The sequence below is a fragment of the Melitaea cinxia genome, chromosome 8 (assembly GCF_905220565.1).
Source record: "Melitaea cinxia chromosome 8, ilMelCinx1.1, whole genome shotgun sequence".
Taxonomy (NCBI): domain Eukaryota; kingdom Metazoa; phylum Arthropoda; class Insecta; order Lepidoptera; family Nymphalidae; genus Melitaea; species Melitaea cinxia.
The window spans coordinates 15724181-15746310 of NC_059401.1; the positions used below are offsets into that span (position 1 = coordinate 15724181).

Consider the following 22130-nt stretch of genomic DNA (forward strand, 5'->3'; position numbering starts at 1 on the left):
GTACTCAAAAAGTATGAGTCACTCACCAGGCTGAAGTACTTTTCATTCCTAATTAAATTTTAATTTTTTTCGTATTATGCTTTTGCTTTTAGGGTTAAATTTAGTTGAAACCTTAAAATTGTATGCAGCAGCGTTTAGCACGTGTCTTTGAGTCTATTGTACAGCCATGGATTTATATAAGAAAAAAAAAATTAAAGATTCGTAAAGGACGATGACATGCCCGTCATGTGGTTCCATTTAAATTAAAATTTATTTCTAATAACACGTATTTACTTGACTACTTTTTCTTCGACCTACGTTCTATTATACCTCATAACTTTTTACTGGTTTGACCGATTTTGAAGATTATTTTTCTAATCAAAAAATAGTGCTTCTCATGTGGTGCCATTTAAATGTGATTGTTATCTGAATAGTAATTTTTGAGTTATTTCTTATAATGCGTAATCACTTGCCTGTTTTTTCGTCTACCTACCTTGTATTACTTGTCGATATAATTGAAGTCGGTTTTTTTTTTCGTTGGCGAGCAAACACAATTATAAAATAGAAGATAAATAATAATACAATAACATATCGATATGTATTTTTGATTGCCATAGTTATCAACAGGAGGTGGTAATTTTCTTTTTCGAAATATTCTCAACACATTTTATATTTTTTGATTATCATTTCTTTGTAATTAATTATTTTAGTATAAAAATAATAAATTTTTAAATTTTATCGTTTTTTTTATGTCTTAATAATCTAAGATTAAGGATTTACTTAACGTAATTATTTTGTATTTTATTCACATTAAAAAGATAATAAACGAAGCTAAATGATTATGAATAAATGTTCACATATCATTTTGCCTATCGATCAACTGTCTAATTACTGTCAATTCTGTGAATTTTCTCGGTTTTTCGTAAATATGATTTCATCGTCTCTTACGGTCACATGATTCATCATTGTGTTACATAAAAGGGCGTTTACTTCAAGTAAAAGAATAAACTGTTTTATTTTATTTTATTCATTAAACTAAGTGTTCCAGTGATATCATTGGCGATGGGCATTCCTTTCATTAAATCTATGTGTTATAGAATTATGGATACTGTTATAGTTTCAGATGAGCCATGTGTTCAAAGGTTCCTGTGTATTTCCGATTTCACAGTTTTTAGGGCTTAGGGTTATGATGATAGTAATCAAAACAACAGGCCAAATATCTTTAAACTATCTTGAATTATTTACAGGAACTTTAAAATATACTCAAAGAAATAATTAATCGTATTAGACACCATTTTGATGAATTACAATAAAGTAGATACATATTTTGACTTTTCTTTTAATCTTCTATCCTAAGTGTTGTTTGTTGCATTTCAGGATATTAATTATCACAGCTCGTAGCTCAAACTATAATCGTGCCCAATATAATTAAAATAAAACTAGTAGCGAAGTGGTGGATTAAGCTCTGATCCTTCTCCTACATGGGGAAAGAGGCCTATGCCCAGTAGTGGGATATTACAGGCTGAAGCGACTAGTAGCCAAGGTACAGAAAGACAGATAAACAAGATTTAAAAAAACGTTAACATTTGTATCGTCTATAAAGTATCTCCAAAGACTGTTTTTGAAATACTTATCATCAATGTACATACTGCAACAGTTTTCGTTTTACACGACAAATGTAGCAAATAAGTCTATGGAACTTGCAACACCGGGAGCACTCCTCAGGAGCTCTGGCTGCCTAGCTCACAAGAGCATCACAATATGAGAGCGGTATTATTTGGAAGTGATGTGCTGTAAGGTTCAGGTGCTTCCCCTGATTGTTTACAGCAAATTTTAAGCAAGATATTTCTGCTGTTCCCTATAAAGTGCTTTTTCTAAGTATAGATAAATTTAATTATTATTTTATTCAACAGCCGAACAAAGTACATGCGGCGTCAGAAACACGTCAAATCAACGTCGGCGTGGTCGAAGAAAATGGAAAAAAGAAACATAACAAGATCAAGACATCGAAATACACTATCCTCATGTTTTTACCGAAGAATCTGTCAGAGCAATTCCGGAGAGTGGTCAACTTCTACTTCCTTATTGTGACTGTAATCGCCGTGGTCATAGGTGAGCGTTTTGGTAGTTACTACTAGCGGTAGTGATAGTTATTTACGTAGTATATACTTCATAAAATCTTATATTAACTTATGGCTACACTTATACTATTACTAAGATTATAAAGTTAAAAGATTTGTAGTTTTGTATTTTTGAAAACTTGCAAGAGATAAACTCAAAAGTACTGAACAAAATTACTGGACAGGTCTTCTTTCCAGGAGAATGCTATACTACTACCATAGGCTATATTTCAACGGGAGAAAACGGAACTAATACTTACTAGCAAACACTTAAATGAAAAAAAAATGAGTATCTGTTAGTAAAATAAAAATGTTATTATTAAAGTTATTACAAGTTTTGCCAGGTATATAGGTATATTAAAGGAAAACGTGAAAAAAATAGTAATGTGCCTATTGATTTTCACTAATTGAAATTTGATTTTGGTACTGTTAGTTTTAGTAAATAATATTAAGTAGGCGAAGACATAGGTAACAAATACCTCATTTATATTTTGGAAGCACTTATTATTCCACTTAGAACGCTTTAATATAAATAATAAAACAGGTCTCGAGTGGATAAACGTAATAGTATTTTACTATTTTCATCGATTACAACTATTTCAGGAAGTTTCCTATTACACGTTATCTAAAAATGACTGTGTTACTTCAAGATAACTTTTTAAAACTATTGCCTTATAAAAATGATTTTCGGATGTACATATATATTTTAATATAATAAATGCAGATAGCATTTATATGTGTGTAGCTTGTATGTGTGTGCGTTTTTGTACGTTCTTATGAATGTGGCTACGTATATATATTTTTAAATTTAAGCAAAAATTCTCACACGAAGTGTGATATTTTATCATTTGAATTTGAAACGCAAACATATTTCTTCCGTCATCATAAGTTTGATATTTATCCTGGCCTATCTAATGAGTAACAAAGAGCAACACTTAAGATGACTGACAAAAACTTAATTAAAATCCCACAAATTGCCCAAAATAATAATACTTTCTTTTTCCGAATAAAAGATTTATAATTTGTGCTTATATGTAGCTACAAAGCAATTTCACAGCAATTATATTTAGGATGCCTCAGCCCTGCCATACTAGGAAAACCTGTATTACGACATGCATTGCCAATCCCCCAGATAATAATAATAAATATAGCTACTTGAACAATAGATGATATATGTAACTATACAAATGATACACATGATATCATTTTATGTACTTCTTTTAGAATGTAAAAAATATATAAATAGAATGTATTCCGTCTGCTATTTTTTTTAATAATTTTTGTTTTTTGATTCTATTTTTTTAACAATTTTTTAATTTTATTTGTTAGATAGTCCCGTATCACCATTTACGAGTATCGCCCCACTAAGTTTCATGGTATTAGTGACGGCTGTTAAGCAGGGCTATGAGGACTGGTTGCGACATAGAGCCGATAACAAGGTCAATAATAAGATTGGTAAGTTTTATTTAATTTAGAGAATTTCTTATTTTTTTTAAATTATTTAATAGTTTATTGCAAATCTGAAATTACATAAGGAAAATAACAACATTATACCTAACTTAAAAAAAGTGCATATGCAGCCGCTTACTTACCGCTAATAGTGATCTCTTAAAGACAACTCTAGTGATAGAAAAAATATTGATAAACTAAACAATAAAGTATGGGAATAAACTATTTAAACAATAATACATACATACATTACTTGAAAGTAAAGTAAATGAAATTCATTCGACATACATACATACAAAAAAATACTCACAGCTTTATTTATCTTTTTTATCTTTAATTCTAAATATGTTAAAAAATTCCTTTCACACTCATGTTCGGTGCGACAAAGCCAGCGCTGAGTCACCAACCCGCCTGCCCAGCATGGTGACTTTGGGCAAAACATATGGGTTCGCGCAATTTTTGGCGTGAACTTGGGGAGATCACACATTCACACTCATAAAGGATACTTGTATTTACATAATTACTTATATTATTTATATGTATATATTATATGTGTATAAATTTAGTTAGCAATGTGGACTTATCTCTAGAAAAGATCTCTCGCAGCCAACCTCTGATATTGAGAACTATTATGAAAGAGCAGGCTAAAACGTGAAGTAATTTATTTTTGTATACAACTAGGTTTGGAAACAAGCTTATAGGTCCATCTAATTCACTAATCTTCTAGTTACGTTGTAATTTACCTAATTACGTTAAATTGCATAAAGGGGTTAAGAAATAAATGTAGATATGTAGCTATAATAAATAATCATTTATTAAATTATAAAATTAATTAAAAACTTTGGTAGGTACATATTGCTTGGGTATGTATATATGCTTTTGGTATTGTAGGAGTCTATAGGCTATGGTAACCGCTTACCATCAGGTGGTACCGTAAATTACCACTATGCATGAGTAGAGTAGTAGAGTAGCATATGTTATTTTTTTGTTCCATCAAATATTCTATTATTTGTGGTAATTCCTTATTGACCTTGTGAGCATAGACTTGACGAAATCAAGTTAACCTTATCGTATACAGATTCCCTATCGACACCAGTGCAGATAATATCAAAATACTAACTATATATTACTCGTAACATATATTTAGTTTATTTTCTACAATTATTATTATCGGTTATTATAAAGAATATAACCACCTCCTCTCTTCCCGTGGGTGTCGTAAGAGGTGACTAAGAGATAACACAGTACTACTACCGCCTTGAAACTTAAAAAGCCGATGGCAGAATAACCATCCAAGCTCTGGCTTAGAAAAACACAGACCGAAGACGGAAGCAGCGTCTTCGGTGCGACAAAGCCAGCCCTGCGGTCACCAACCCGCCTGCCCAGTGTGGTGACTATGAGCAAAACACACGAGCTCACGCCATTGGCGTGAACTTGTGCAGACCTAGCAGTGGACTGCGATAGGCTGGTGTGTATGTGTGTATACCATGACCAGTTTGCTGTCTGTCAAACTGTTTTTCCTTCTTCAACATAGAAAAAAAGGTCTATGCCCAGCAGTGGGATGTTAGGCTGAATTAGTCAATCGATCGATCTGTTTTTATGTCTCCAAGTTTTTTTAAGAGTTAACTAAATTCGTATTAATTTTTTTCTTCCAAATTAAGGACGTAATCTCGACAGCACTGATAAGTCCATTTCGTATTATTTAATATCAGATTATATCAGTGAAATTATTTGTGGCATTGTTTGTACAGAAACACGGGAGCTTTAGCTAGAGTAGTAATATTTAGGTGAGACCTTCTGTAAGGCTGAGGTACTTTCGCAGTCGGACTCCTCCGAATTTTGAGGCAAATCTTTCCAGAAAATACATTATAATAATTGTGTTTGCTGGAAACGAAATAAAAATCGACTTCAGTTACATCGTCAAGTAATGCAACGTAGGTAGACGAAAAAATAGTCAAGTAAATACACATTATCAAAGATTACTCCAATAGTTGTAATCAGATCTCGATGAAATTTAAATGTGAATACATGACAAGCATTGACTTTCGATTGAATTAAAAATCATCAAAATCGGTACACCCAATAAAAAGTTATGCGGATTTTCGAGAGTTTCCCTCGATTTCTCTGGGATCCCATCATCAGATCCTGGTTTCCTTATTATGGTACCAAGCTAGGGATATCTCCTTTCCAACAAGAAAAGAATTATCAAAATCGGTCCATAAACGACCGAAATATTCCCGAACATACATAAAAAATATATATATATATATACGGTCGAATTGAGTAACCTCCTCCATTTTTTAAAGTCGGCTAAAAAACCAAATATATATTTAAATTTTAAGGATTTACATGTATCAGTAATTTTTCTTATAAATGTAATAAGAATGACTTCCTTCTTTTTTTAAAATGCCAACAAACATTCTAAGCAAACTTCAGTATCGGTTCTGAAATAATACATACATAATCGTAAAGATAACAAGTCTGAGAACTCCTTTGTTTAACTTTCGTTAATCTTGTATATTTACCAGATATTATTTAACTAAGCTATGTATCATTATTTGATATTTGATTTAATACTTATACACTAAATAAATCGATATGTTTTTTAATGTTAATTTTTTTTAATTTTCCCCCCCGGAAGCTCTGGTCACCTTACTTACCAACAGGAACACAAGACTACTTGAAAACAGTATTATTTAGCTGTGATCTTCTGTAAGGTCGAGGTACTACCCCAATCATAATAATAATCGGGCTGCTCCATATTTTGAGCAGGAAATTCCTGCTGTGCCCCTACCTCACTAAAAAGTTCTATATTTTGTAGTTGAAATCGTGCACAAAGGTGTAATAAAAGAGGTGCGTAATTCGTTGATTGCGCCCGGCACACTAGTTCGTGTTAAACGAGGTCAAGAAGTTCCAGCTGACCTGGTACTCCTGTGCTCGGAAGGGGAAAAGGGAAAATGTTTCATCACTACCGCCAATTTAGATGGAGAGACTAACCTCAAGACCCTTAGGGTTCCTCCGCCTTTTGTAGGATATACACCAGGTAATAGTTTATTTCTTAATATATTTACGAAAATTTGTTGTATCTTGATAATTTCATATGGCGGACTTTGCATCATCATTTTTTTTATTTTCATTTACGTCCTTGTTCTGACAAAAACTAACCCAATAAAAAAAGAATTGGCCAATTTGGTGCTGTTGTTCCAAAGTTACGGCATTAAAGAATATTGCGACCCCCTCTCTTCCCATGGGTGTCGTAAGAGGCGACTAAGGGATAACACAGTTCCACTACTACCTTGGAACTTAAAAAGCCGACCGATGGCGGGATAACTATCCGACTACTGGTTTTGAAATACACAGGCTGAAGACGGGCAGCAGCGTCTTCTTCGGAGGCCTATGTCTAGTAGTGGACTGCGAAAGGCTGATATGATGATTTTGATGATGGGTGGTTCGAAAGTTATGGTCGAACACACACTTCGGCGATTCACTTTTGTTTACACTAGCGACCTCTGTCCATTCATATTTTTACCCAATAAGTAATCACCAACATATCATGTATTTATACCTTCTCCGAAACACGTTTCATCTTATGATATAAGTATTATTCCCATCGGATCAGACGTTTTCGCAGTATAATCGAACAACAAAACCAGCTCTCCATTAAGATAACAAATAGAAGATTTAAAAATGATTGACAAACTAGCTTGCACAAATATCATTATAATATAGCGTCATTATATAATACTAGCCGACCCGCGCCCACTTCGTTGGGCGTTAATTATTTTTGTAATGCAAATATATAATAAAATTTTCATCTCTCTCGATCGAACTCGACTTTATTTACATATACTATTATTTTTCACTGAACTTTGTTCAATAACAATAAAATTTAGCCTATATCACTCCCAAATAATGTAGCTATCTATAGTATATCTATTAGTAAAAGAATTTTCATGATCGGATCAGTATTTGCGGAGATTACCCCCTACAAACAAACAATGTTAGAAACTTTATCTCTTTAGTAGTTGACTCAGCAAACGTTGTCTTTCCACTAAACACTATTTAAAAATAGGGGTTGATCATAGAGGGATGAAAATTTAGGGTTGTATGTATTTTTTAATGTTGTATCATAAAAAAATTAAAAAATAAATAATTTACCTAAAAATTAAAAAATATATATTTAGGGGTGGACTACCCATAACATTTAGGTGGATGAAAAATAGATGTTGTTCGATTCTCAGACCTACCTAACATGCACACAAAATTTGATGAAAAACGATCAAGCCGTTTCGGAGGAGTTTAACTACAAACACCGCGAAACGAGAATTTTATATATTAGATAATATTAGTATAAATTATGATTTTCATTATCATTTCCGAGGTAATCTATACAAATAAATAAAATTGAAGTGTATGTTTGTAATATTAATATAACAAGTTTTTACTAAGTGCATATGAATGTTTACACGATACATATACCAAAATAGCATTTTTTACAATTTTTATTTGTCTTTCTGTCTGTCTGTTTGTTCCGGGTAATCTTCGAAACGGCTGGACCGATTTAGGCTACTTTTATTTTAGAAATTTAATTATTTTATACCTCTGCGAACTGAAAAATAACTTTTTTGTTAAATTCCACGCGGACGAAGCCGTGGACACAGCTACTTTCTTAACATGATAATGCAAATATATTTAAAAACTATTTTCACACAGACATATTACCTAAAGGCATGTGTATCGAGGTCCCACATCCAGTGGCAGATTTGTACACGTTCTATGGACGACTCGAGATACCGGGCTTGGAGAGCATCGTGCTTTCCACAGATAACATCATGCTGAGAGGATCTAGAGTTAAAAACACAGAGTGGGCGATTGGTTGCGCCGTATATACAGGTAAATTAAAATTTAGAATATAAAGAATATAGCCACCACCTCTCTTCCCGTGGATGTCGTATGAGATAGCACTTGGCGACGCGTTGGCGCAGCGGTAATAGCACTGGCTGTTGCGCTGACGGTCGCGGGTTCGATTCCCGCTCACGACAGACATTTGTATCGACCATATAGATGTTATTCGTGGTCTGGGCGTTGTGTTTGTGTATTGTGTGTGTTTCCGGACTCTTAACACAAGAGAAAATCCTACTGGGGGATCCGTCGAGTGTGGCGCGTTTATTATTATTATTAACACAGTTCCTACCACCTTATAAATATAAAGCCGACCGATGGCGGGATAACCATCCAACTGCTGGCTTTGAAATACGCAGGCCGAAAACGGGCAGCCCCGTCTTTGGTACGACAAAGCCAGCCCTGCGGCCACCAACCCGCCTGCCAAGCGTGGTGACTATGGGAAACACACATGAGTTCACGCCATTTTTTGGCGTGAACTTGTGGAGGTCTATGTCGAACAGTGGACTGCGATAGGCTAAAGTGATGATGACGATGATGAGTGATGATATTTGTGTTTATGAGTAATTTTTTATAATTATTTATCTATCGCTAATTTTGAAGATGAATAGGAGAGTGCGCCTATTACAAGAAAAGTTGGTATTATGATAAATACTTCTTTTTTTCGCATATTTTAGGTGAAGAAACAAAATTAGCACTCAATTCAAAGTACGCTGGAAACAAATTTTCATCGAGCGAAGCTGCGGTAAACCGATTCCTAATGCTGTTCATCTACCTTCTAATCCTAGAAATAACGGCATCCTTCGTGGCTAAAATTATATTAGATACACTTCATCACGAACGCAAAGAGTATTTAGGTTATGAACCAGATTATATTCCGACATTTTTGGGCAGTTTACAGGATTTGTTTTCGTTTTTACTTCTCTACTACTACATCGTACCAATGTCTTTGTACGTCACGATCGAGTTGTATAAGTTTATCGGTAAGTATTACATAGTTATGTAAGCATATTAACATTAACAAGTATCGTCTTAATACCTTTTTTCTATCTTTTGAGCAAACATTCTCTATAGAGTACATAAAGATTAAATTTAATACATTTAATATATAATTTTAGTACTTATTTAATTGTTTTAAAAATAAAGTTACCGTTTCTTAAAAATAATAATCAAACTTTAGTTTCTTACAATGTGATCGTTTTAATTTAATAAAAACTAGTAAATATATATTTTTAATTAATTTGAACTAAATACATTTGTAATAAATTAAAATTAAAATATCCTATTGTTGTTTTTCGTACTTGTCAACTTTTAGGAGCGCTATTTATCGGATGGGATGAGGATCTGCGCTGTGATGAAACTGGTAGACCAGCGATGGCGAACACGTCTGACCTTAACGAAGAATTAGGTCAAGTCGAAGTGTTGTTCTCTGATAAAACGGGAACATTGACTAAGAACCTTATGGTGTTCAAAGCGTGTTCTATTAAAGGCCGGTTATATGAAGAGCGGGATTCGAAATTGTACGACACGGAGCGATTCAACGAACCTGTTGACATGTCACAGGTCAATATTTTTAATTTTATTTTTTATATTTTATAGGCTGTGTGGTTTTGGCAGCAAAAAATATAGCCATCTCGTGGGTGTCGTAAAAGGCGACAAGGGATAACACAGTTCCACTACCACCTTGGAACTTAAAAACCGATGGCGGAATAACCATCCAACTGCTGACTTTTAAATACACAGACTGAAGACGGGCAGCAGCGTTTTCGGTGCGACAAAGCCAGCCCTGCGGTCACCAACCCGCCTGCTCAGCGTGGTGACTATGGGCACAACACATGAGCTCACGCCATTTTTGGCGCAAACTGGAGGCCTATGTCCAGCAGTGGACTGCGATAGGCTGATGTGTATGTGTGTGTGTGTGTGATATTTTTATTTGTTTACTAGTTGATCGGTAAACATTGTTCTACTGTATACATAGGGCCAGCTATGCTATTGCCAAGGTATTTAAAAATAGTCTAATACGACCTTTTCTCAGACCAACCAAATATATACAAAAAGCTTAATATAAGTCGTTAAAACTATCTCGGAAGAGTTTGAAAACAAATACAAGACTTTTGTAACATATTAAAAGATTCAATTTTATTCCACAACTATACAGAAAATATAGCCCAAAATACGAACTGTATACAGCATTTTTATTCAATTATTACTACTCGCTCACATATTTTCTATAGTTGCGTTACTACGTACGTACGTATATTATATTATGGCTTGTTAAAAATTTCAATCGCAATAAAATACTTTTATTCATTCACTCAAGTTTAAATATATTTGTAAAACTTGTTGGGGGTGAAACTTTATGGTTTTTTTTTTTTGTTAATGTCACTAGGTCGACAAACAAGCGTACGGCTCACCTGATGGTAAGCGATTACCGTAGCTTATAGACACCTGCAACACCAGAAGCATCGCAAGCGCGTTGCCGACCCAATCCCCAATCCCCGCAGGGGCTCTCGTCACCTTACTCACCAACAGGAACACAATACTGCTTGAAAACAGTATTATTTTGCTGTGATCTTCTGTAAGGTTAATGTTAGTACAGATTTGTCAAATATTAGTTATTAATAAAATTTAATTACTGATTTCGTCTTATATCACTTATAAGGGAGAAGCAGGCTATGCACAGAATAGGTACATTCATTTTTTCTATAGTAAGAATTAACATTTTTTTCTTTATTTATCTAACTTTTAATCAATTGACAAAAACGCTAATTGTAATAAAACATAAAAATATTAATGTAATCGTGTCGTTACAGATTTACGCAATTTTTTTTTAATTTAATAAAATACTGTAAAAATTAGGTATGAATAATCCGTATGTTTGTTATACAACACAAACATAAACGGTGAGACCATTACAAACTTCTACAGAAGATTACTAAATTCTGGAGGCAGATGACAAACTTAGGGATATATGACAAAATCAATGTTTTTGTAATACCTGTAACAATATTTCTCATCAGCAGATAGATGAAAAACTTCCAAAGATAGATGATAAAAAAAAGCAACAAAAGACTTTCTAAAAATTTTACTCATCAGCTCAAATCAAAACCGCGACCCTACAATAACTTTTTTTTTACTTCTATGTTAACCTGTTGCTTGCTTCCAAAGACAGAATCTATTTTCCGTTCTATGTTAAAGTAATAAAACGTAACAAGAATCATAAAACAAACTTTTTGTAAAATTTGAATATATTATTGAATATATTCCTATATAAATATTTTATTACGCTTAAATGAAAAATATTTTTTTATATATAAATTGCTATCTTTATGATGTTTGTGACAATGATATCATAACTATCTGAACAAAAATCTTGGAAACTATTTTTGTACATAAGTTTAGATAGTGATTTTGCTTTCGAGTGCGTTTTTTTTTTGTTTGTTCAAGAAATCAAAGTATTTATTTTAATAAAAATTACAGATTACTTTACAGTAGTCTCTGAATACTCTCTTTCTTTGCTTTACTATTTTTTACTACAAATAGCGCTTTAGTATAAGAATAATTTTATAGGTTTTTACTTATACAACTAGGTCGCCAAACAAGCGTACGGGTCACTGAGAAGGTTCTCAAGTCGACTGTATTTTTTATGTATGTGTCGGCAACTCTGCTGTCGTAGGCAAATAGAAAAAGATTTATAAGCAATAGATGCACCGATCACGCCACCTAGCACATCGTTCGATATGCTAGGTGTTCGATTCTCACTCGTTCTATTACTTGAGTCATTCTGACGTGTATAAAACGATCGGTACAACCGCAGTTAAGGCAGTCTTTGCTCTTGCTTGGCACGATGCACTTGTTGTAGCTTAACTTAGACTCTTTCACTAAATAATTTGTGCAAACGAATTAATTGTTAGATATTATATTACGATCTATAATTTAGCTAGACAGGGCGGGCAACTCGAGCAGTGAAGGTCAGCGTTGATGTACATCTCAAAGGGGGCCTCCTTAAACCTTCACCTAGGTCGCAAGTCCTAGGAAATGCTCTGAGTTTCTTCCTCTGCTACACGATGGACCCGGCACTCGTACGGTAAATCCATCGAATGATAAGAAGTTAGTTTATCGTTGAGTCAAAGAAGTAATCAAATCTAATTAACAATGATCCGCCAACCCACATTGAAGCAGCGTGGTGGATTAAGCTCTGATCCTTCCCCTACATGGGGAAAGAGGCCTATGCCCAGTAGTGGGATATTACAGGCTGAAGCGTAATTAACAATGCAACATGAAATCTCCAGCGATAAGCATTAACATTCCAATAATTGTGTTTGCTCACAAACTAAAAAAAAACCGACTTCAATTACATCGACGAGTAATAAACGTAGATCGACGAAAAAATAGTCAAGTAACTACGCGTTATCAAAGATTACTCAAAAAGTAGTTATCAGATCTCAATAAAATTTATATGTGACTACATGACAAAGATCAGCTTTCGATTAAATTAAAAATTATTAAAATCGATACACCCGGTAAAAAGTTATTGCGGATTTTCAAGAGTTTCCCTCGATTTCTCTGGAATCCCATCATCAGATCCTGGTTTCCTTATCATGATACTAAACTAGGGATATCTCCTTTCCAACAAAAAAAAGAATTATCAAAATCGGTACACCCAGTAAAAAGTTATTGCGGATTTTCAAGAGTTTCCCTCGATTTCTCTGGGATCCCATTGGCACACACCACCTTTCGATTAAAAAAAATGTCTAAATCCACGTCCACACGGTCAAAAGTTCTGATGTAACATACATAAAAAAAAATACAGTCGAATTGAGAACCTCCTCCTTTTTTGGAAGTCGGTTAAAAAATACGCTATCCGGCACGACCACTCGCAACGACATACGTCCATACGTTCACGTGTGCGCCAATTCGGGTTGTTGTCTCGCTTGAACGCTCGCCATTTTCCGGCGAAGGGGTATGTCGCGCCGCGCCGCCGCCTACGCCGCCGCTTTACGTAGTAATTAAGCAATTACATAGCTTGTTTAACGCCGACTCAAAATTACTTAGCTATACTTACATTCGTTTAAGAACTTAGTTATTAAGGTTATTTAAAAACTCAACTATTTACAAAAATATAACTTAGATATATAGTTTCATTACTTTAAGAAGTTAGTTATTAAGGTTAAATAAAAAAGGTTTATTATTTTTTGCTTTTCAGTATTTTCGGCAGTTTAATTTTTTGTTAAAAAGTTTTTATTTTTAATCTAAGGGCGGTGCTTGTCATGTGGTACCATTTAAATGTAATGTCAAATCAGTGTTTTTCGAGGTATATCTAATAATGCGTATTTACTCGACTATGTTTTCGTTGACCAAAGTAGTATTACACTTTACATCCTTTTACTGGGTGGTGATTTTGATGATTCTTATTTTAATTAAAAGCTGATGCTTGTCTTGTAGTGCTGTTTAAATTTGCTCGAGATCTGATGACTACTTTTTGCGTAATCTTTGATAACGCGTCTTTAATTGACAATTTTTCGTCTACCTACGTTGTAAACTCGTCGATATAATTGGAGTCGGACTTCTCGTTTGTGAGCAAACAAGATTATTTTATTTTTTACGAAAATAAATAATTTGCAATGATCTACATTCCTTCTCCCATAACTTTTCTTCCTTTTTTATTTAAGTTACTATATTTGTTTTTAAATAGATGTGTTATTAGTGGTATTACGTTTCATTTGATGTTATTTGTATTTACTGTAATCTTTAAATTATTATTTATTATCTGTTTATCACGCGTATCAACACGTGATGATATACACATTTTTAGTTTTTGAAATGGTTAGCAATTTTGCTGCTTATTTTTTTTTTGTGGAGGTCAATTTCACCAATTGTTAATACTGTTTATTTATTTATTTTATTTATTTATTTATTACCTAATTTATATTATCGTTCAAATAAGTTACTGATAGGCTATTAAAGGTCAAACCGGTACTTGGTATCTGTATTCATAAGATCTTTTGTTGTCAGACATTTTGTTTTACTCAACTACCTACTAAAATACTGCTTTTGAGTATTAAAGTATAGTTTAGTCACAATTTGCACAAATGCCTTATATATAAAAATAGCTAGTTTGTTGGTGAATCAGAAAATTTATATCAGAATCTATTATCTGTTGGATGTTGTATGTGTCAGATAGCTATCTGAATTATTAACAGTCAATGAAATCAGCCCTTATAATCCTTGCGATCAGACAAAATAATAATAATAATAATAATACACTTTATTGTACACCAAAAACAGAAATGATACATAGCAAAGAGAAAAATATTAACAATATATTCATTAGGTACAAATGGCGGCCTTATCGCTAAAAAGCGATCTCTTGCAGGCAACCTTAGGGCAAAGGAAATGGTCTAGCGTCAGCATAAGTGTACAAGTTACAACAAATTTACCATAAATATTTAAATAATTACACATATACATACATACATACATAAATACATTCATACATTCTGACATTTATACATATATACCCACGTACATGCATACATACATATAAATACATATATACATTACTAGCGGTGCCCGCGGCTTCGCCCGCGTTGAAATTAGTGTGTCACAAAGTTTTGCCGGCAAACTTCCAGTGAAACTCTCATCAAAATCGGCTTAGCCGTTCCGTAAACCTTCCTCTTGCCAATGGTGGAGCCCTCTCTACAATGTTGAAACCGCATGAAAATCAGTTCAGTAAATTTTGAGCGAATCGATTACATACACTTTTGGGGACTTATAATACACTAACTGTTGCCCGCGATTACGTCCTCGTGGTTATGAAGATATGTATTACTATTAAGATGTTTAACGCAAATTATTTTTTTATTTCAGTCACTTGAAATGCTTATCAAACTGAGTAACTTTTTAAAAGGCACAATTTAGAATAATTTAATAGTTATTTTTATAAAACCTCTCACCACATCTCACCTCATACACCACATTTTTGGTTTTATTTTCAGGCTGTATATGTTTCATACAAACTATCAACCCCAATTAAACCCCCTTAGCGATGGAATATCGTAAAATCCGTTCTTAGCGGACGTCTGCTAACTATAATCTACATCCCTGCCAAACTTTATCTTTGTCCAACCTGGATGGATAGACCATCCAGCAGTTTTTGAGTTCTCGTGATGAGTGAATCACTGACCTTTCTCTTTTATATATATATAGATTACGATGCATTATTTGGACACCTCCTCACCATCTATAGAGCATATCGCTGGCCCCGGGCAATAAAGCGGTATACGCCGGTTACACCCTTTTTAATGTTATTTAATTTTTGGCTTCTCTGAGTATCAATCTATCACTCTTATTTTTTTCAGTTTTTTTTTATTAATATTTCGTTAGAATAAATGACAATAACCGTTTTATTGCATGGATAATTATCTTACGACTAAGCTATGTATTATTGCATTACTGTACGAAAAATAACACAAAAAACCGGTGAACATCTTTACAGTAATTGTTAATTATCTTGCAATTAAAATAGTATCATCTATGAATTGTATTATACATTTTTTTAATTATTTCATTAAAAAATTATACGATTTGTTTTTAAAAAATTATTTTTAAAAGCTTAAATTGGTAAAAAAAATAGCTTTCATTTGACATATTGAACGTCTGTTTTGGATCACTGTACACTGCACTATAAACAAATTAGCTTCTTTTATTTCTCCTGTAAAATTTGATTTTTGATATTACCGCTTTATTGCCCGGGGACAGCGATATATTTTAAATTTCAAGTCTTTTACTTCAAAAACATAAGACTTTCATTCAAACTTCCGACCCCCGTTTTGTCCCCTTAGGGGTCGATTTTCGTAAAATCAGTTCTTAGCGGATGTTTACACCCCATAAGGAAACTACCTGCCAAATTTCAAGTTTGTAGCTGTCATAGTTTCGGAGGTTTCGTGATGAGTGAGTCAACCTACCATCTCCCGTTTTAACTCCAAAAGAGAGTTGATTTCTATAGATACATTATTTGGTCACCTTTCTACCATCTATAGAGCATACATTTTAAATTTCAAGTCTCTTACTTCAAAAACAGGACTTTCATACAAACTTCCAACCCCCGTTTTACCCCCTTAGGGGTCGAATTTCGTAAAGCCCATTCTTAGCGAAGGTTTACGCCCTAAAAGAAGCCTATCTGCCAAATTTCAAGTTTGTAGGTGTTATAGTTTCGGAGATTTCGTGATGAGTGAGTAAACCTACCATCCCCCGTTTTAACACCAAAAGGGAGTTGATTTCTAAAGACACATTATTTGGACACCTTCTCATCATCTATAAGGCATACATTTTAAATTTCAAGTCTCTTACTTCAAAAACATGGGACTTTCACACAAACTTCCAACCCCCGTTTTACCCCCTTAGAGGTCGAGTTTCGTAAAATCCGTTCTCAGCGAATGTCTACAACCTATAAGGAGCCTACCTGCTAAATTTCAAGTTTGTAGCTATTATAGTTTCGGAGATTTCGCGATGAGTGAGTCAGCGTCCATCCCCCGTTTTAACCCCAAAAGGGGGTTGATTTCTAAAGATATGTTATTTGGACACCTTTTCACCATCTATAGAGCTTACATTTTAAATTTCAAGTCTCTTACTTCAAAAACATAGGACTTTCATACAAACTTCCATCCCCCGTTTTACCCCCTTAGGGGGCGAATTTCGTAAAATCCGTTCTTAGCGGATGCTTACGTCTTATAAGGAACCTACTTGCCAAATTTCAAGTTTGTAGGTGTTATAGTTTCGGAGATTTCGTGATGAGTGAGTGACCTTTCGCTTTTATATATATTATAGATAATTATGAATTACTTGTTTATTGTTGAGTTTGAAGAAAATGCCTGCCTAAAATAGTTGCCTGGATAACCTCTTTTTTAACCAACTCCCAAAAAAGGATGAGGTTCTCAATTCCATTGTATTTTTGAAGTGAAGCTTCTTCATCAGCGTTGGAAAAAAAATCATCGTCACATTTTTCGGTTACGCGTCACATTTTTCCGTTACGTGCCATTTTTCTATCAGAAACATGGGTGAACAATGACAGTGAAATAAACATCACTAACTTCAAATGCATCGCAAAATTTAAACGGCTGAACACGAGAGCAGGAGTTGTAGGAATATATCATAATTCTAATGATGTTGTCATTGTAACTTCATCGATAGATTTTTCTGTTCTTACTCCTGACTTTCATGGGTCACTAGCTTCAGCAGTTGGTGATTTATGTATGGCTCATGCCAAATGGAAAATGGGATGAAAATTTTGATTGTTGCACTATATATATCTCCTAATTAGCATTTGGACGATATTATTAATTTTCTTTACCATTCATTGTTGTCATACACCAGTGCAGGTGCCTCTTTACTCGGTAACAATAATGATAAAATACCGATGATTTTAAGTGGAGATTTTAATGTAAATTTTGTATCAGAAAAATCTTTGAAGCTAGTTGAATTTTTGAATTGAATTTAGTCATGAAAAACAGTCCTCAAACGTCAACACAAGATGGCACCGGCACTACAATTGATGGAGTTTTTACTCGGTTACTAAATATTGTGGAATGTAAACAATATATTTCATAGTTCATTTACCATAAGCCATTAATAACAAAAATATATAATAACGATAACAATGATAGTAATAATTCTATTACAATTAATGAAATGCTGTAATAATATTAGTAGTAATAAGGTAAAATGAAATAATTGTATTATTTGTATTCATGTCTATGATAATAAAACCCTTTTGTTAAACTTTATCTAATTTAACTTTAATAACCAATTTCTGTAAAGATGCATATAGTAGATCATTTTTCAAAAAATAAGGTCATAAAGAAGTTTTACTTCTTACGTGTGTACACTAGTACACGCACACATTTTTATTTTTTAAACTATAAGGTCATCGATTTTATATGAATTTGCTTTATCTAAATACGGTTTTATATATTTCTTTGAAATCAAATATGTCATCATATACGTGTCACTCCATAATTTATCGCGATAAAATAGAAACTTTTGCATTTTATGTCATTATCAACAAGATGTAAAAAAAAGATACTGTCAATCAGTTTTAAATTGATTTTTTTTTTGTCTTACGATAACAAAATAGAGTGTCGTGACTAAATCGATAAATTTAAATGTAAATTTTCTTTATCGATACAAAGAACTCTGTCATTGCCCTGAACAACATAGTGTATTTATTGAATGTTTGATAAAAATTGTAATCAAAATATTCAAATAACGGATTGACAAAAATTATGATTAAAAAATGAAATAAAAAACCTACTAGTAAATAACGTACATGAGTACTCCTAAAATTTGTTTTTAATATTTTTTTTTTATCTTAACATTACAATAATTTATAGTTATGGACTAAAAATCACTGGAGCTATAATTCTATTTAATATTATCATGATCAGTGGTCCCTTTACCAACTAAGCAACAAGTTTTTCGAATTTGTTTTAATAATAAAGGTAATTAAATCGAAACTGTAATAAATTTACTAAGTACAGCATATATTTTCTATTTCAGACAGATATCAAATTTTTTTTCACAATAGCTGCTCTTTGTCATACGGTGCAAGTATCTAACGAAGATTTGAAGAAGTTGAGCGTAAGATTGTCTGGTAATGATAATTTACAATTTATGAATATATTTCGAAGAAAAAAACAGAGCAAAGTTTTGGGTAATGTCGAACTTGATAGCGTTAATTGGAATGCACTCATGAATCAAGAGGGAAATAAAATGGACTACCAGGGAAGCAGTCCTGATGAGAAGGCTCTAGTCGAGGCGGCTGAAAGATTTGGTGTAACGTTTATGGGAGAAGAAGGCAATAATTTGTTGGTCAGATTTGGTAACCATACAGAAATGTTTGAACGATTGCAGCTTATTGAATTCACGTCAGAGAGGAAGAGGATGTCAATTATTGTAAGAGATAAAGATGGAAAGGTAATAATAATTTGATATTTTGTCTCATCTACACTCTATACGAATAAATAAAATTGGAGTGTGTGTTTGTAATATTAACATAACCGATTTTTACTAAATGCATATAGATCTATGCACGATACATACATATACCAAATTAACATTTTTTGTCTGTCTGTCAGTTTGTTTCGGCTAATTTCTGAAACGGCTGGGCCGATTTATTTTAGAAATTTATTAGTATTAACTATAACTCTGCGAACTAAACAATATTTTTTTTGTTAAATTCTACGCGAACGAAGTCGCAGGCACAGCTAGTTATAATTAAACTTTGTCTTGAAAGGGTACTCTAAATACAAAAGTGAGAATCGGCGCTTTATCCTACTATACTTACGCCATGTTTTAACATGCTCTACTGCGCGATACTGACGGAAGTTTTTTCATGATATGCAGATTACCTTTTGGTTATTTTCATTATCGACAAAATGAACCTCGAGACCTTACTGAATATTACACTTGTTTCAACTATTGAGTAATTTCAACTCAAATAAATTGACAATCAATAATAATCGGAGGTTGAATATTACATCCATGATTGTTAGCGCAAGAATCATTTGTAGCGTTGAAATACGTTTTCAGGTTAAAAATTAAATAGTAATATTTCTGTTTTTTTTTTTTTTGTTCTAGATATGGTTGTTTTGTAAAGGTGCGGAGTCGTCAGTGTTTCCAATTTGTAAAGATACAGCATTGATTGAAGAAACAGATAGAGACATAAATTATTTTGCAAATAAAGGTCTGAGGACATTGGCGATTGCTTATAGAGAAATACCGCTGGAGGAATATGAAAGGGTAGCTGAATGTGAGTTAACAATTGTTTTCGACTTTTTTGAAGTAAAACTTTTTTATACACGCTTTACTTGAGGAGTATCTAATCTGGTGAATGCGTACGAGAGCGTTACGAAGTGTGATCGGGCGAGGCGAACGGAAGTTGAGAGGGAGATATAAGTTAGATGGAGCTAAAGAAGTTTTACTGCAGTCGTGTCGTTTGGATCACGCGGTCGTTTTTTTTATTTTAAGTCTTCTAACCGTTTCGTTGTTGCGCGCTTCAGCCTGTAATATCCCACCACTGGGCATAGACCTCTTTCCCCATGTAGGAGAAGAATCAGAGCTTAATCCATCACGCTGCTCCAATGCGGCTTGGCAGATATATTCCCTACTATGAGTAACGATCGCTATCAGGTGTACATGATAACAACCGGGACCGACGGTCTAACGTGCTCTCCGAGGCACGGTGGAGAGACACAAGGACTGCACAAACACCCAGACCACGGCAAACACCTGTATGGCCAATACAAATGTTTGTCATGTGCGGGGATCGAACCCGCAACTGACAGCGCAACAGGTACAATCCATGGTTGTAACCGTTACGCCAACGCCTACCTTGAAATAAAAAAAAATAAAACTAAAAATTGCATGTTTTTGGAATAAAAAAGGACATGGGTTCATAAGCCCGTGGATGTATATCACTTGTAAAAAAAACCGTTACGCCAACGCGGCGTCGTTGTTGGTAGCTTTGTATATATTATTTACTAATTAATTATATAATGTTCGATCGAAACGCGTATAACATTATGTTAAATCTTTTTAGATTTTAGTCAATAAATATAATTCGTTTTATGACAGTTTTCTTTTGGGTACCACGGTACTGTTTGTACCCGGGTGCTATATGGGCTTGAGCCACTCCTGCTAGTATGTGCAACATTATTAATCATCATTCACCATTCTATAGCGACCACCCCAAGTATTCTTAATTAAATTAAATTAAGTACGACATTTTATTATTTTGGTTATGACATTATTCAATCTGACATATTGAAATTGATTTTAAATCAATCATAGATAAAGTAAAAAATATAGATAACGCACCTAGAACAGAAAAGTGAAGCCACGTTTTTAAAGATGTGTGAGTGAGTGAAGTGTTGACACTTTTTAAAAAAAGTCCCTAAAATTTTTATTAAGCAATTAATTTAATATAGGTAAAATGGGTATGTGGAAATAAAAATCTGTTTATAGTTTTAAATACATTTACTCCTTTTTTCGATTCAAATTATTACATAATACTATTGTAGCCGTGTTTTGATTTATTTAATTATATAAATCTGTGTCAATGAAAACTTGCGTTTTTAAGTAATTGATGATTCCTCTGAGGGGCAAGTTCCTGCTTTAAAGACGTCTAACTCTTTGCTGTAATAAATTGATTTTATTTTTACATTTTTTTTTAAATTAAGTTCCTGTTTTTTTAAATTTTCTATTAGTTTATGTTTTCTAGGTGTATCAAAGATTGAATCTTGGTTAACGACTGATTTAGACTCATCCGGTAGGTCCTAGAACAAAAAATATAACATTAAAATACGTAGTAGTAAGTAGCAGTATGTACTTGATGGTACTCTACGAAGTCCACGTTTTGTAGTGTACATGTCAGCTTTATCAAAATGGTTTGAACAAACCAACTAGATGAGGATGGCTGTCGTTGTAGTTCATTTCGGGTCAGTCGTAAAGCAGCTTTCCATTCATCTCCTATTAAAATATTCGTTGGAAACCTAAAACGATGATATTTAGTAGTCAAATATGAGTAGTTAATTCACAAATTTAAACAGAAACAAACGAGTTAAAAATTCATATTTAACTTGATTTCAAATTAGGAAAAACATAGAAATCACACGATAAAAA

General features: G+C 33.4%; 1 protein-coding gene across 1 annotated transcript in view; it reads left to right on the plus strand.

Annotated features, from left to right (window-relative positions):
* The first annotated feature begins 1740 nt into the window (after positions 1-1740).
* The window catches only part of LOC123656076 (phospholipid-transporting ATPase IF-like), a 30344-nt gene continuing 9954 nt past the window's right edge, over positions 1741-22130 (plus strand). Inside the window, exons 1-9 of the mRNA XM_045591799.1 lie at positions 1741-1749; positions 1893-2091; positions 3429-3554; positions 6370-6591; positions 8262-8441; positions 9128-9433; positions 9766-10013; positions 19008-19424; positions 20088-20259. Of these exons, the coding sequence (XP_045447755.1) occupies positions 1741-1749; positions 1893-2091; positions 3429-3554; positions 6370-6591; positions 8262-8441; positions 9128-9433; positions 9766-10013; positions 19008-19424; positions 20088-20259 (1879 nt within the window). The remainder of the gene's footprint in view (positions 1750-1892; positions 2092-3428; positions 3555-6369; positions 6592-8261; positions 8442-9127; positions 9434-9765; positions 10014-19007; positions 19425-20087; positions 20260-22130) is intronic.